We start from the raw sequence: 12263 nt of genomic DNA on the forward strand, positions 1-12263 counted from the left end.
CAGCTATATCTACAACCGTATCAAATGAATACCTTTCATTACATAATTGATTTGGAACCAGCAGTAGGCGGTTTTGCATCAAGAGAATCATTAGCTCTATTAAACATGGAATCAAAGGAAGAAAGCTAGATATACTGGTATCTATCAAATGAGAAAAAGCAAAAGGGCTTAGACGCCAATTAAATGGTTTGTTTGTGTTGTTTATACTCGGCTCCAGAAATCCTAACGGTAAACAGGGATGCGCCTACATCTGACACTCTATGAAAATATACATTGTATTAGATAGAGTAAGCAAGCATCTTATTACATCAATATGCAACAGAACATCCATAATTAACAACAATTTGGAAAGTATATTGAACATCAACCTCTCATCTTGATTTAATTTTAATTCAAATCAAAAATATAGAACCCAAGAAAGAAACAAAACTGTTAAAATTTGTTTTTTTTTTAATTTTTTTTTTCTGTCGAAAGATATTGTATATCCCAGTATAACAATATTGTACTGTACATTTCAGCTTATGCAACAAGTACAGATGAGCTATACTGATGGTTGGAGCACTTTGACACGACACCAACATGGTGGGATGCACAGATTATATACAATGGAGACATGTGGTATACGTATGTCTGTGTACAGGTTTCAGTAACAATTATAAGTCAGTCAGCAGTAGATCCCTTGAACAACAAGAATGTGTTAGGAGTGTTGTGAGTGAAGCACGTTACATACAGCTATGTAATCATACTCACCTGTCTTACATAACATCACAATAGTATACTTACCTCTCACATATCAACACTTCCAACAAATATCTTAAGTCAGCAAATTTTCAACAAAATCTAATCCATTAATCAAGAAGTACGACAGGAGGGAGTGATACTTACCCATTAAGGACAGGACACCACATCCTATCCACACGACAAAGCTCAGTCCCACTGAGCCTGTCCCCATTAGTACCCCCTTAGGTGAGATAAAGATTCCTGACCCTACAAAGCATGTACACAAAATTTGAAGACATATTCTTTCCAAAAAAATTCTAGACACTTTAGAAAATACATTCTACTTTCATAGTTACACGTTTCCAAACCTGACTTTCACAAATTACATGAGACTCTCTGGACAGGTTGAAAGTTTCTATTGTCAAGCTGTACTCCCTAATAGAATGTCTCCTGTGATGTTAAGAGCTTTCACAACTTACTTAATGTGACTATTTTTACATAAAGAAGTTCTGTGAAGATTTTTGCCAAATAAAAACCTGTATTGCAAGCATTTTCAAGTGGAATCATTAATAATTCTGTACCCATTAAAGTGATGGAATATCAAACAAGCAAACGTTAACAAAAAATAGCAAAATTACAAAACGTATTCACCAAAACTCTTACCTATCATGGTGCCTACTATCAAGGCAATGCCAGAGGACAGGCCAACTCGTTTCTTCAAGTTCACATGTTGTTTATCAGGAATTTTCTCCCCTGAATTGTTGTTACCATTACTTCGATATTTCAGCTTGTCGATATCTCCATTAATGTGTCCGTTAATCATGGTTCCTGTTGGGGATTCTTCACCATCCAAGCATGGAAAACTGTTACCGTTCACTGTAATATACAGAAAACTGTTATCGTTCACTGTAATGTACAGAAAACTGTTACCCTTCACTGTAATATACAGAAAACTGTTACCCTTCACTGTAATGTACAGAAAACTGTTATCGTTCACTGTAATATACAGAAAGCTGTTACTCTTCACTGTAATATACAGAAAACTGTTACCCTTCACTGTAATGTACAGAAAACTGTTATATATATATATATATATATATACTTATCACACCTTTAAATGTGTTAACAAGATTTGTATCAGTAACAGAAATGCTATCATGTTAGATTCTGGGAGATCACCTAATTTTCATACTTTCCAGGTGAATATTGTTCAATAATATAAATTTGTTCTTAATGAATATGTCAAAAAACATTTAGTTCTCAATGAAGTAATATGAAGGTTGAATTTCATTGAAGATAAACAGTAACATTGATGTTCACAAATAAAAACACCACTGGAGGCTAACTATGCAGAACTTGTAATGCAAAAAAGTTCAATGTGAAAACCTTTTTCGCTAACTTATAAGCGATATCAAAATCCTATTAGCCCAGCCAAGTAAGCTTCTGAGTAATCTGTGAAAACTTTTCAATAGGTTATTCCACTAGCAACTCCAATGATGTGCTGTTGTATAAATGGTGCACGTCTTTGAGATGACCTTGCCGTCTGTAGTCACCACATTATATGCTGTGTTTTTTACATTACTTATTACTTATCACACAGCCAGGTGCTCAACTTCTGCCATGTGAAGCAGCAGTATTTACAGGCTTTTACTACAAATTTCTGAGACAGTATCCAGAAGGTGCAGTTAAAATATTTATCCATGCAATGTAACAAACAGGTTGTCTATCACCTTGTTTGATAGTGGATCTCCTAATGGAACACACAGCATGGTTGTTTTCTTAAACTTTTATCAGTTCTGCTACGAAAAGGAAAAACGAATGATGAAAGTCAATTCCAGCAGTATTATTCTCTTCCACAAATACCTGGTAGGTATATGATCAGCAGTCTGGTTCATCACTTCAGTAACAACATTTGAGTGGGTGTTAAATGCCAGGATAATACAATGTGTAGGCGTACATTTGGTAGATAAAATTTGGTACATTTGGTAGATAAATGGAAGGTAAATTACTATGGAGGCATCTTACTTTACAAATACTCCAAATTTTCTTCTCATTTCAACTGATCTGCAGCAATTAGATTGACTGTTGGCAACTTCCATTTCAAATTTTCTACTTAATGTGGCATTAATGCTTTCACATATTTAAGTAACAAAAACATTAGTAAATAATTTTGATATTTTTCTATAATGAAACTGTATCGTGTTGGAATTTCAAAGCTGAACAATCTGTTTAGACAATTGTTTAGTTTAACCCTATAGAGAAATTAACTTTTTAAAATGAAATCATGATGCAAAAATGCTCACAGGTAAAAAGCACATCCAAATCAGTTTGACCTCTGCATGTACCCTTGTCTGAGGAATATTTCTGCATAAAACAGCCCGCTTGATGATTTAGAGTGGCAGACATATTTACCACTTATTCCAATACACGTTTCATCTATTACTGCTCTACAATAAACAAGGACTCCCAGTAAAAAGGATCATCTAATCGCCATTACCAGTAGCAAATCAATAGGGTCACCTTGACCACTCCAGTGTAACCACAGACTTCATAAAGGAATATTGACTCATTTGACAACCCCTGTATCTATAAGGACATTTCAAATAAATAAAATGTAGGATGGGCCAGAAGCTATCAGGCATTACGTATTAAGCACAAATGTACTTAATTAAGGTCTCTTGTTTATACATGTTCAACAATCCTTTCTTCTGATTAAAATAGAAAACTCCTTATACGATTGTAGTCATCAAATACCCAAAGCTATGAATACGAATGGTTTAAATGACACATACCAGAATTAAATGACTACAGGCAATAATGTGATTACAGGCATTCATAAACTAATTTACCACTGTGAATTATTAGGAAGTCTATGACAGAGTTGACAACATGTATTTGCACCATATGGCACTATATTACATAGCCTGTTCTACGGCAACTCTCACCTCCAAACAACACGTAAATTGCAGGTAAATACTAATAAAAATGACATTAAAAAGCCATGATTTTTTCTATAATCTGATTGTAATTACAAGACATGTAAAAACAGACCTGTTTTAAATACCCTATCACATATATTTATAACCAAACACTTGTCTGAGTACTCCTGTAGTACCAAAAACATGGCCCCATGCAGGTTAAATATTTTAGCATAATCCTCATTACAAGATAGGACGACACAAAATCCAGAATTCTGGCAATGTTTTGAAAGGTGTAATACATACATGTGGACAGACCAGGTGACGTGAGGATCAGCATGGTGTTAGGGTACCAGGCCTTATACACATGGTATGACAAACATCAAATTGATGAAAAAGACGTCATTGATTCTGTGCTCTCAGAGAAATTGCACGTAGACTGCCTACACAGTTACAATGGCAAATTCCTAAAAATCAATAAGCCCGCCACACTGGAGAAAAGTTAAAGGACATATAGAGGACATTGCTCTGGACCTGGTGATCAATGACAGACATGCCCACTAAGCCGTTTCATGAACACACAAATCATGTAATGTTACCTAATTAAATCAATTTATCTAAAAAGCATATGTTTAAATCTGAAATATAATTCAAGTCAAAACCTCCACAACTGTGACTCAACTTTGCACATGTACATTTTCCACAAAAGTCCATTTGAATAGTCAATGCTGAATATTTAGTTTAAGAGACAGGTAAGAGTATAGGATTAAAAAGGGAATGTTTTAATGAAGAATGTGGGAAAGTGTTGCATCAGTAACCTTACACCGAAATCTGTTTACGACCTTCCATGATGAAATTCCAAGCATCACATCAAAATTAGGATACTAACATAGATTATAACAACTTTCAGGGATGGAATGAAGGTGACACCCTGCAGGTTCTCAACACCCTCAGTCATATGAATAAAGTTAAATATGCTCAAAACATTTCCTCATTAATGCCTTAACACATGAAAAAGGGATATGACCTCTGTAACGTTAGAGTATCTGAATGCTGATGATCAGAAATGTCAGCTGCTCTCAACATTATCCATATTTGTGTTTAACCACCAAGATTTACAGATATTGTTACTGGTGAAGTTGTCAATATTCTCCAGATTGATAATCAGCATTTTTACCACTCATAGAACATATCAAGGCATGTGTAAACATATCTACACATTTAAAAATGTAGCATTGTCCCTCTGACAGATATTTTGTTTACTGTATCTCTGTAGAAATACAAACTGTCACAAATGATATACACCTGTAGCTGTTTAGTGACTCCTATTCATATTAAGTTTTTTTCTCCTTATTTAAAATGAACCCTGTTTTCTATTTTGTCACATATTATAGCATTGTAATGAGTAAGATAAAAGTCAATTGTTAAAATATTATATCACAAGTGTAAGCAAATCATACAATATCATTAAAAACATTCCATAACGTCATATAAGTTTAATGTTTACGTCAGCCATAACCATCATCATTCTTTCAATGATTACATAATGATACTTCAGGCTCATACAATATGTTAATGTTTCTGTTGCTAATGTAGAAAGCAAGTACAGGTAGATAACTTACTGAATTACTACAAATGAATAAGAGTTGTAAATTTTGTTGCTAAGGGGCCCTGTATTGGAGCCCAGACACGAGAGACATATGTACATAATGACAACAGTTGTAAACTGAACTCACTGGTGCAGGTGCTTCAGTTAATATGAATCATTCTGGTGACCACTAACTATCAAACCTGTCAGATATCAATGTCATTCTAACTAACTCATTGATATTTACTTCCTTTATTTGTTGTTAGTCTTATCAAAAGAAATTGTACATCAAATGCCCTTTCTGCTCTACAGTCTGTAACCAGATTTCTTATCAAACCTAATAATACATAACACTTCTTTTTGAAATAAGAAATTCTCCTTTTATTTCTACTCGATACGTTTGTATGGTTGTAAATAGATCTTTATAAATCAGTAACTAATACAAGATATATGTATGCTTAAATGAGTAAACATCTGCTGTGGTAAAAAGTACTTCTATTATTAGAACCACTTCGAGAGTGCACCAATACAAATTAGAAGAGTAGCCTCACCATTTTATTACCATGGCCTTCAACCTGTCAGGACAGCAGCATCTATCTGTAGTGAGATGGTGGCATCAAACTGTCCAGTCTAAATGATGTACAGCTAGAGAAGTACCATTCAGGCCTTTAACCTTATTTTCTCCATGATTTATGTTGAACTTGAGAGACAATGGTGACATGCTGAAGGACTTTTTACCCACAATGTTTTTTGCTGTATATTAGTTGTCTATTCTTATGGACATATCTGACTTCCACCACAATTATTACTGTTTTACAAGATATTGATATGAAATTATGAATGAGACTGGAGCACTTACCTTGTAGATGTCTATAACAGGACAGTTCTGATTAGGTTTTATATAGACCAGGTGATGACATAGCTACAACATTTACATGTGATCTGACCCCCAGTGATATGTCCAGTAATCAGAGAGGATGGGTCAAGCTGATCCAATAAACTGTCTTGAAAAATATTGATTGATGCAATAATCCATATGCTTTACACAGAAAAGGGATTGAATTGAAAGTGTACCACAAATATTGACCTGAGATATTCCAGGTGTAATGTGTGCTATTACTCTCAGAGGACTAAAACTCATACTAACTCTTACCTCTTCAATACTGATGTCAAACCTCATGTACAATGTAAGCAGTAGACCATATAATGACAGTTGATCATATACTGACAGTAGACCATTCCTGACAGTAGACCATATACTGACAGTTGATGCTATACTGACAGTAGACCATTCCTGACAGTAGACCATATACGGACAGATGACTATAAACTGGCAATTGACCTTACACAATAATGTACTGACAATTAACATGGACATTTGACCTTATACCATCAGCTAACTTCAACAGTCAACCTCCATTCTCGTACTAATAGTTCAATACATACAGTTTGATAGAAATAGGATATTTATCAGTTGTAAAACATGATATCTTAAACAAAAATACAAAAAAAAAAAAAACAAGGAAAGATGTGAAGATATAATAAAGAAAGGGAATTAGGAATGCATGTCAGTTCCAGACAGGATTAGAGGAATATAAAATGAATGAGAACCGACAGGTAAATGGCATGTTTATTTTCACATAGGAAAAATTCCTGAATGGCTTGGTTAAATATTTCCACATTCACCAACTGTCAGTCAGACTGAGATACCATCCAGTCCTGTTCAATTTGGGGGAAAGTGTAGCATGTAAAAAGGCACGTAGGCAGGCCTTGATATCCTGCAGCTTAACACATCAATCATTACATATCTACGATGGCATCCCCTCCACTGTACTAATAGTAGCCTATCTACTTATCCAGAGATAGTGCATCACATAATGATTTGATGTACATTTTTGTATGTAATTGATATCAAAAGAGTGCAGTTTCAAACAAACAATGAAAAAAAATAAATGTTTACATTATATCCAAGGACATGCAACACACAACAGGACACCTGTTTGTGGAGAAAATCTAAGATCACAGATTGGCTTTTACTTACGTTATTCAAGTGAAGTTTCATTTCAGTTCCTTTCCTACTGAGCATATGATGCTTGTTTAACAAAAACCACGGATTTGGATTTATTTTTAAAGAATTACAGCCATAGTTTCCACTATGATTCAACCTACACTGTATCCAACTGATGAAAACTCTGAATTCATATACCACCACAATCTCTTCATTTAGTAGGATGATGAACCAATCATAACAGAGAACATCCATGTAATATGAGACAAGACTATTTCAAATCCTGCTATTTATTCTATTTCTTTCTAAATCTAATTTTTTTTTAAGGTGGGAGAGAAATATACAGAATGGATTGATTAAGTATTATAATACAACCATGACAGACTGATACCAATAGATACAAGATTTGTGATTCAAAATATATATTGCCATCAATACATTTTATTATCAACACCTGTTGCTGTATGCAGCAGTAAATTCAAGCATAAATGATTTTAATTTCTGAGGTTATTTTCAAAATCTAATTACAGATGTAAATATATAATTTTACTGACCAAACAACAAAACAGGCACTTTTGAAAGAAAAAAAACAAAATTTCATCTTTCATTTACATATTGACAACATGGGTTATTATAGTTTGTGTGCTAGCTGTGGTATTTACGTTTTCAAATGGAAATAAAAAATGGTAAATTAGTTGTTAGAACAACAGAACAAGAAGGCCACATACCTGGGTACAACTACCAGTACAATAGCTACTAATATTGTTATGTATAGATATTCATTTGTATCCTTAAATATGATATGTCTCACCATGATTTTCTAAGACTCAATGAAAGCTATACAGTTTTAAAAATAACTAAGAAACTTTTTTCAATTTATTTTTTTAAATCAATCTTTTTAATACCAAACCCATGAGTTGATGACATCAATAATATTTTCATAGATTTTAAATGGAAAACAATGACAATCTGTTTTTATAACCATCACATATATTTCAATATCAAGTTTTAAATACAACAGTAAGTTTTAAAAGCCAAAAATTTTTAAAGACAAGGTTTTGAAACATTGCTGACAATATTAAGTTTTAATCACCATAAATTTAAATGAATGGTTGCAAGTTGTTACTTACAGGTCTGTTTAATGGTAGAATATTATATCACCACACAGACAGTTGTGAGGTGTAAAATGTTACATACAAATATCACTATGTACATTGTATCAAATTGATCTTGTTCTGTTCAACTTCTGTAAAAATGCTTTAAAGTCTACTTGGTAATGAAATACTTCTTACTTCGTGTTAATATTCTATAAGTTTTTCCTAATCTACCTTGTGTAAAAGTCTGATCTTGCATCACTTACCTGCAGTCTGTTTGTAGTTGAGTAAATACTGTCCATTGTCGCCCTTGTAATTCACCATATCGCTGATTGATTATCCCTAAGGTTTAGTTCTGGTCTAAAAATTCAGCTCAGCCACAAGTCCTTAAACTGAAATTATAATGATGCAATGAATGTAAGGTACAGATATACCACCAAAACAAACTGTTTTGATTGGTCAGCTTTAGAACCAGAGATTTATGGGAGTGGAGTGCCCTCCCCAGAGGTGAACAAACCACCAGACTATGATTGACAAGGTTAACGTACAATGTTGAATATCAATCACAAATCAATCAACTAACCATGAATATCTGAATATGCAGCATTCTTTTTGGATAAACAAAAGCTGAAACATGTGAGAAATATATTGCCATTTTGGAAATCATAAATATTCATGAGATTCTTTCAAATAGCATTTAGTGTATACAAACCTTTTAACAGAACACCAGCATGCCTCTGTACAGAGTTCTACCCTAAAACCTATACAGGTAACACTGAATGACTTGTGTAGTTATTATTGACTGTCAGTCTTTGGCCAGTTTGTTGTTAGTGAGTTGTATATGTAGACATCCTATCTTGAGGTATTCTGGTATCCACATCTGTGTGCGTCACTTTCTCAGCAGCTAACATCAATACTGTCTGAGTTACACTACCGAAAATAGCCAGCAATTCCCTGCTTAGCTCTCCCAGCAGCGTGGTGCTCTATTTTCATCTAATATTCATGATAAGTCTTCAGACCTATACTCCCACCAAATTTTCCATATGTCCTTTCATCAAAATTAAGTAAAACTCAATTAACAAAAAAAACCTCTTGTACTATTGAAATCTGACAGTATAATTTACCTTACATAAATGTTGTATTAACATCAATTAACAGTGATTTGGTTTCATAAGGATTGTGATCACCTGTAACTAGGAAAAAAACATCCTCTAAAACTGAAATCACTATTTAATCATGTCCATCAAATAAAATTACTCTAATTTATGTCGAAGGGTCTCCTGACAGTTATCTTTTCTTTTAAACTGCAAATTTACATAAACAGCTAAAAATGCTAATCAAATTAAGATTAATTTATTCTTTAATAACCTTGAGTGTTTTAATAACTTCACTTAGTTAGCAGTAATTTGGTTTTATAAAAAAAAAGGTAATTGCTAATTTTCCAACAAGGGGACATAACTGTTTATTGTGGTGAAAAGAAAGACTATTCTATCTGTCAGCAATCAATCAAAGCTTCACACTGTTCTGTACTGGACCAATATTTATGTGGTGCCCATATTTGCCTATTAAAGAGACTTGCAAGTTACCAACTACATAGAAATTAGACACGTTACCACAGTGCAAATGCAATCTCTGTACAAATGCAAGGTATTAAATAATTATGACATTCTGCATGTAAGCTTGGTAAATACTAGTCAAAATATACCATTTGGCTCCAGAGAACTTCTCTTTAGTTCAACCGGTTGAGTGTCAGACTAGTGAGCTGGGTTTGAATCCAATTGCCTGATCAGTAAGATCACTAGCCAACTTGGCCGTCTCAAATTTTCTACAGGTATTTTGATCTACTACAGATTCTTGGATTAAACATAATTATTTTTGATATTGATGAATGTTTTTGATAGAAATAAATCAATATTATGAATTATGGTGGTGTTTGACTGATTAATCAACAATCTTGACATTGGGAGAAACACTCACAAAAATAAAATATGGTATTACGCAAAATTTATTTCTCTCGTTTTGAAATTACCAAAATTTTCACCTGTGAATATAACCAACTGTACAATAACTTAAAACTTATAAAGAAATAAGTACAATATCTGTTCTAGATTCCAAGCAACACTTTCTGTAGCATTAAATAATTACTGGGCATGAAATATATAAACATGTTTACTTGGTAAAAAGCCCAGCAGACCAACACAAACCTAAGTCTCAAATTAGAGGCTGGGTTTTTAGCCCAACCATGACATCACATTTGCTAGCATTTTACTAAACTATCTTAGACATGTGTGGGCTTATCATCTGCTAAATACAGTATCATAACTTACATTATCATATAATAGTTCATACTTTCTACAGAAGTGTTCTATATAGTACAGTTTTCAAAAGGGGAACATTTGGAAACAACAAAACCTAAAGCAGTAGTTACAATCTATCAATCATCTATCTATCTATAGTTACTGTGTTATAGATTAAATATTTTACCTCTGTATCAATTTCCTGCTCATCATTTTTCTTGGATTCTATACAACTATACAATTAAAACCGAGGAAGAGACCCATGGGTCTTAACAGTCATCTGACTATAAAGACATGTGAAAGAGACCTTATAGGCCTACAATAGATTGCTAAACTACACTACACCTTACAGAGAAGACATTGTTGGTTCATCAAGACGTTTTCTGCAAACTTGAAACCATCTTCTTTATACATGCACTACACCACTGCCATTACCCTGCATGTGTTGCTTGTTGAAAGCTCATCCAATATCAGCAACCCTGTGACCTTGAAGTGAATCAAGGTCATTCATATGAAGCAAGAGTCAAATCAATTTTCTGAATTCAAAAATTGATTCCCAACTCTCTATGATATTTTTTAGACTAAATTTGGTTGAAATCCATTCAAGCATTAAGAGAAAAGCATTTTGACACAAAAATCTTGTCTAACTTCCCTATTTGGGGCTTCGCGCAAGTCTCTAGGTGTCAAAACAATTTTCTGGATCTAAGAAATTATTTTCCAGTCTTAATAATGTTTCACACCAAATATGGTTGAAATCCATTTAAACATTAAGAAAATATAACATTTTGAAGCAAAATATTGACTACCTTTTCCATTTGGGGCTCTGCCTGCCTCCAGGTTTCTAGGGGTCAAATCAGGTTTCTGAAGTTCAGAAATCATTCTCCACTCTCAATGAGTTTCACACCCAATCTGGTTGAAATCCATTCAAGTATTAAGAAGGAGTAGCATTTTGAATCAGGTCAGATGACGTAAAAATACAGAATCATTGTGACCTAGACTTTTGACCCTATAAGGACATGGTGACTGTAAGAACCCTTCATAATGTCATATCTACCAGTGATTGAAAACCAAACTTAAGTCTTTGAGAACTTTGACCTGCTGATCTTAGGCTTTTGTCAAACAACTTTTAAATGATTCAGTTTTTCATCTGCAAGATCACCAACATTGCCTCTACATTTCTTAACAAAATATTTGCCAGAAAACCAAGGCAAGTTTTTAATTCAAACCTGAGCATAGACATGATAGATTTGACTTTGAATAATATGACTTCTTGTTTGATTTCAGAGGTCATTATCAAACCTTATATAGCTTTAATTACCAATGTTGCTATTAAGCAACTGTATTCAATTTTAAAACAGAAGTTGAGGATAGCTATCTAATCAGTTCTAAACAAACAAATCTCCTTGACTTTTCTTCTACTGTACAATAAAGTCAAAATAAGATTTTTAAAAATCTGACTCATTTTAATGATAGATTTGTGAAATAATACTTTTAAACTAGGTACTATAGACATACACATTTTTTAGTATAATTGACCTAGTGACACACTATTGCATCTGCATAGGGCATTGGTATCAGGTCTTGTCAATGAGCAGTTAATGCATGAGACCTTGGATCCCTACCTGTGTCAATGGCAAT

At 33.5% G+C, this 12263-nt stretch overlaps 1 protein-coding gene across 3 annotated transcripts in view; it reads right to left on the bottom strand.

Annotated features, from left to right (window-relative positions):
- The window catches only part of LOC132556602 (b(0,+)-type amino acid transporter 1-like), a 51317-nt gene that overhangs the window by 19392 nt on the left and 19662 nt on the right, over positions 1–12263 (bottom strand). Inside the window, exons 1-4 of one of the 3 annotated variants that reach the window (XM_060221029.1) lie at positions 9041–9198; positions 8595–8720; positions 1384–1596; positions 886–987 (exon numbers count right to left, since the gene is read on the bottom strand). In XM_060221029.1, the coding sequence (XP_060077012.1) occupies positions 886–987; positions 1384–1596; positions 8595–8652 (373 nt within the window). In that variant the 5' untranslated portion in view covers positions 8653–8720; positions 9041–9198. Of the gene's footprint in view, positions 1–885; positions 988–1383; positions 1597–8594; positions 8721–9040; positions 9199–12263 lie in introns of those variants that run through there. The other 2 variants (XM_060221030.1, XM_060221031.1) reach the window with 2 other exon arrangements.

This window comes from Ylistrum balloti, unplaced genomic scaffold, assembly GCF_031769215.1.
Source record: "Ylistrum balloti isolate Yb309-2 unplaced genomic scaffold, AGI_CSIRO_Ybal_v1 Utg370580, whole genome shotgun sequence".
Lineage (NCBI taxonomy): Eukaryota > Metazoa > Mollusca > Bivalvia > Pectinida > Pectinidae > Ylistrum > Ylistrum balloti.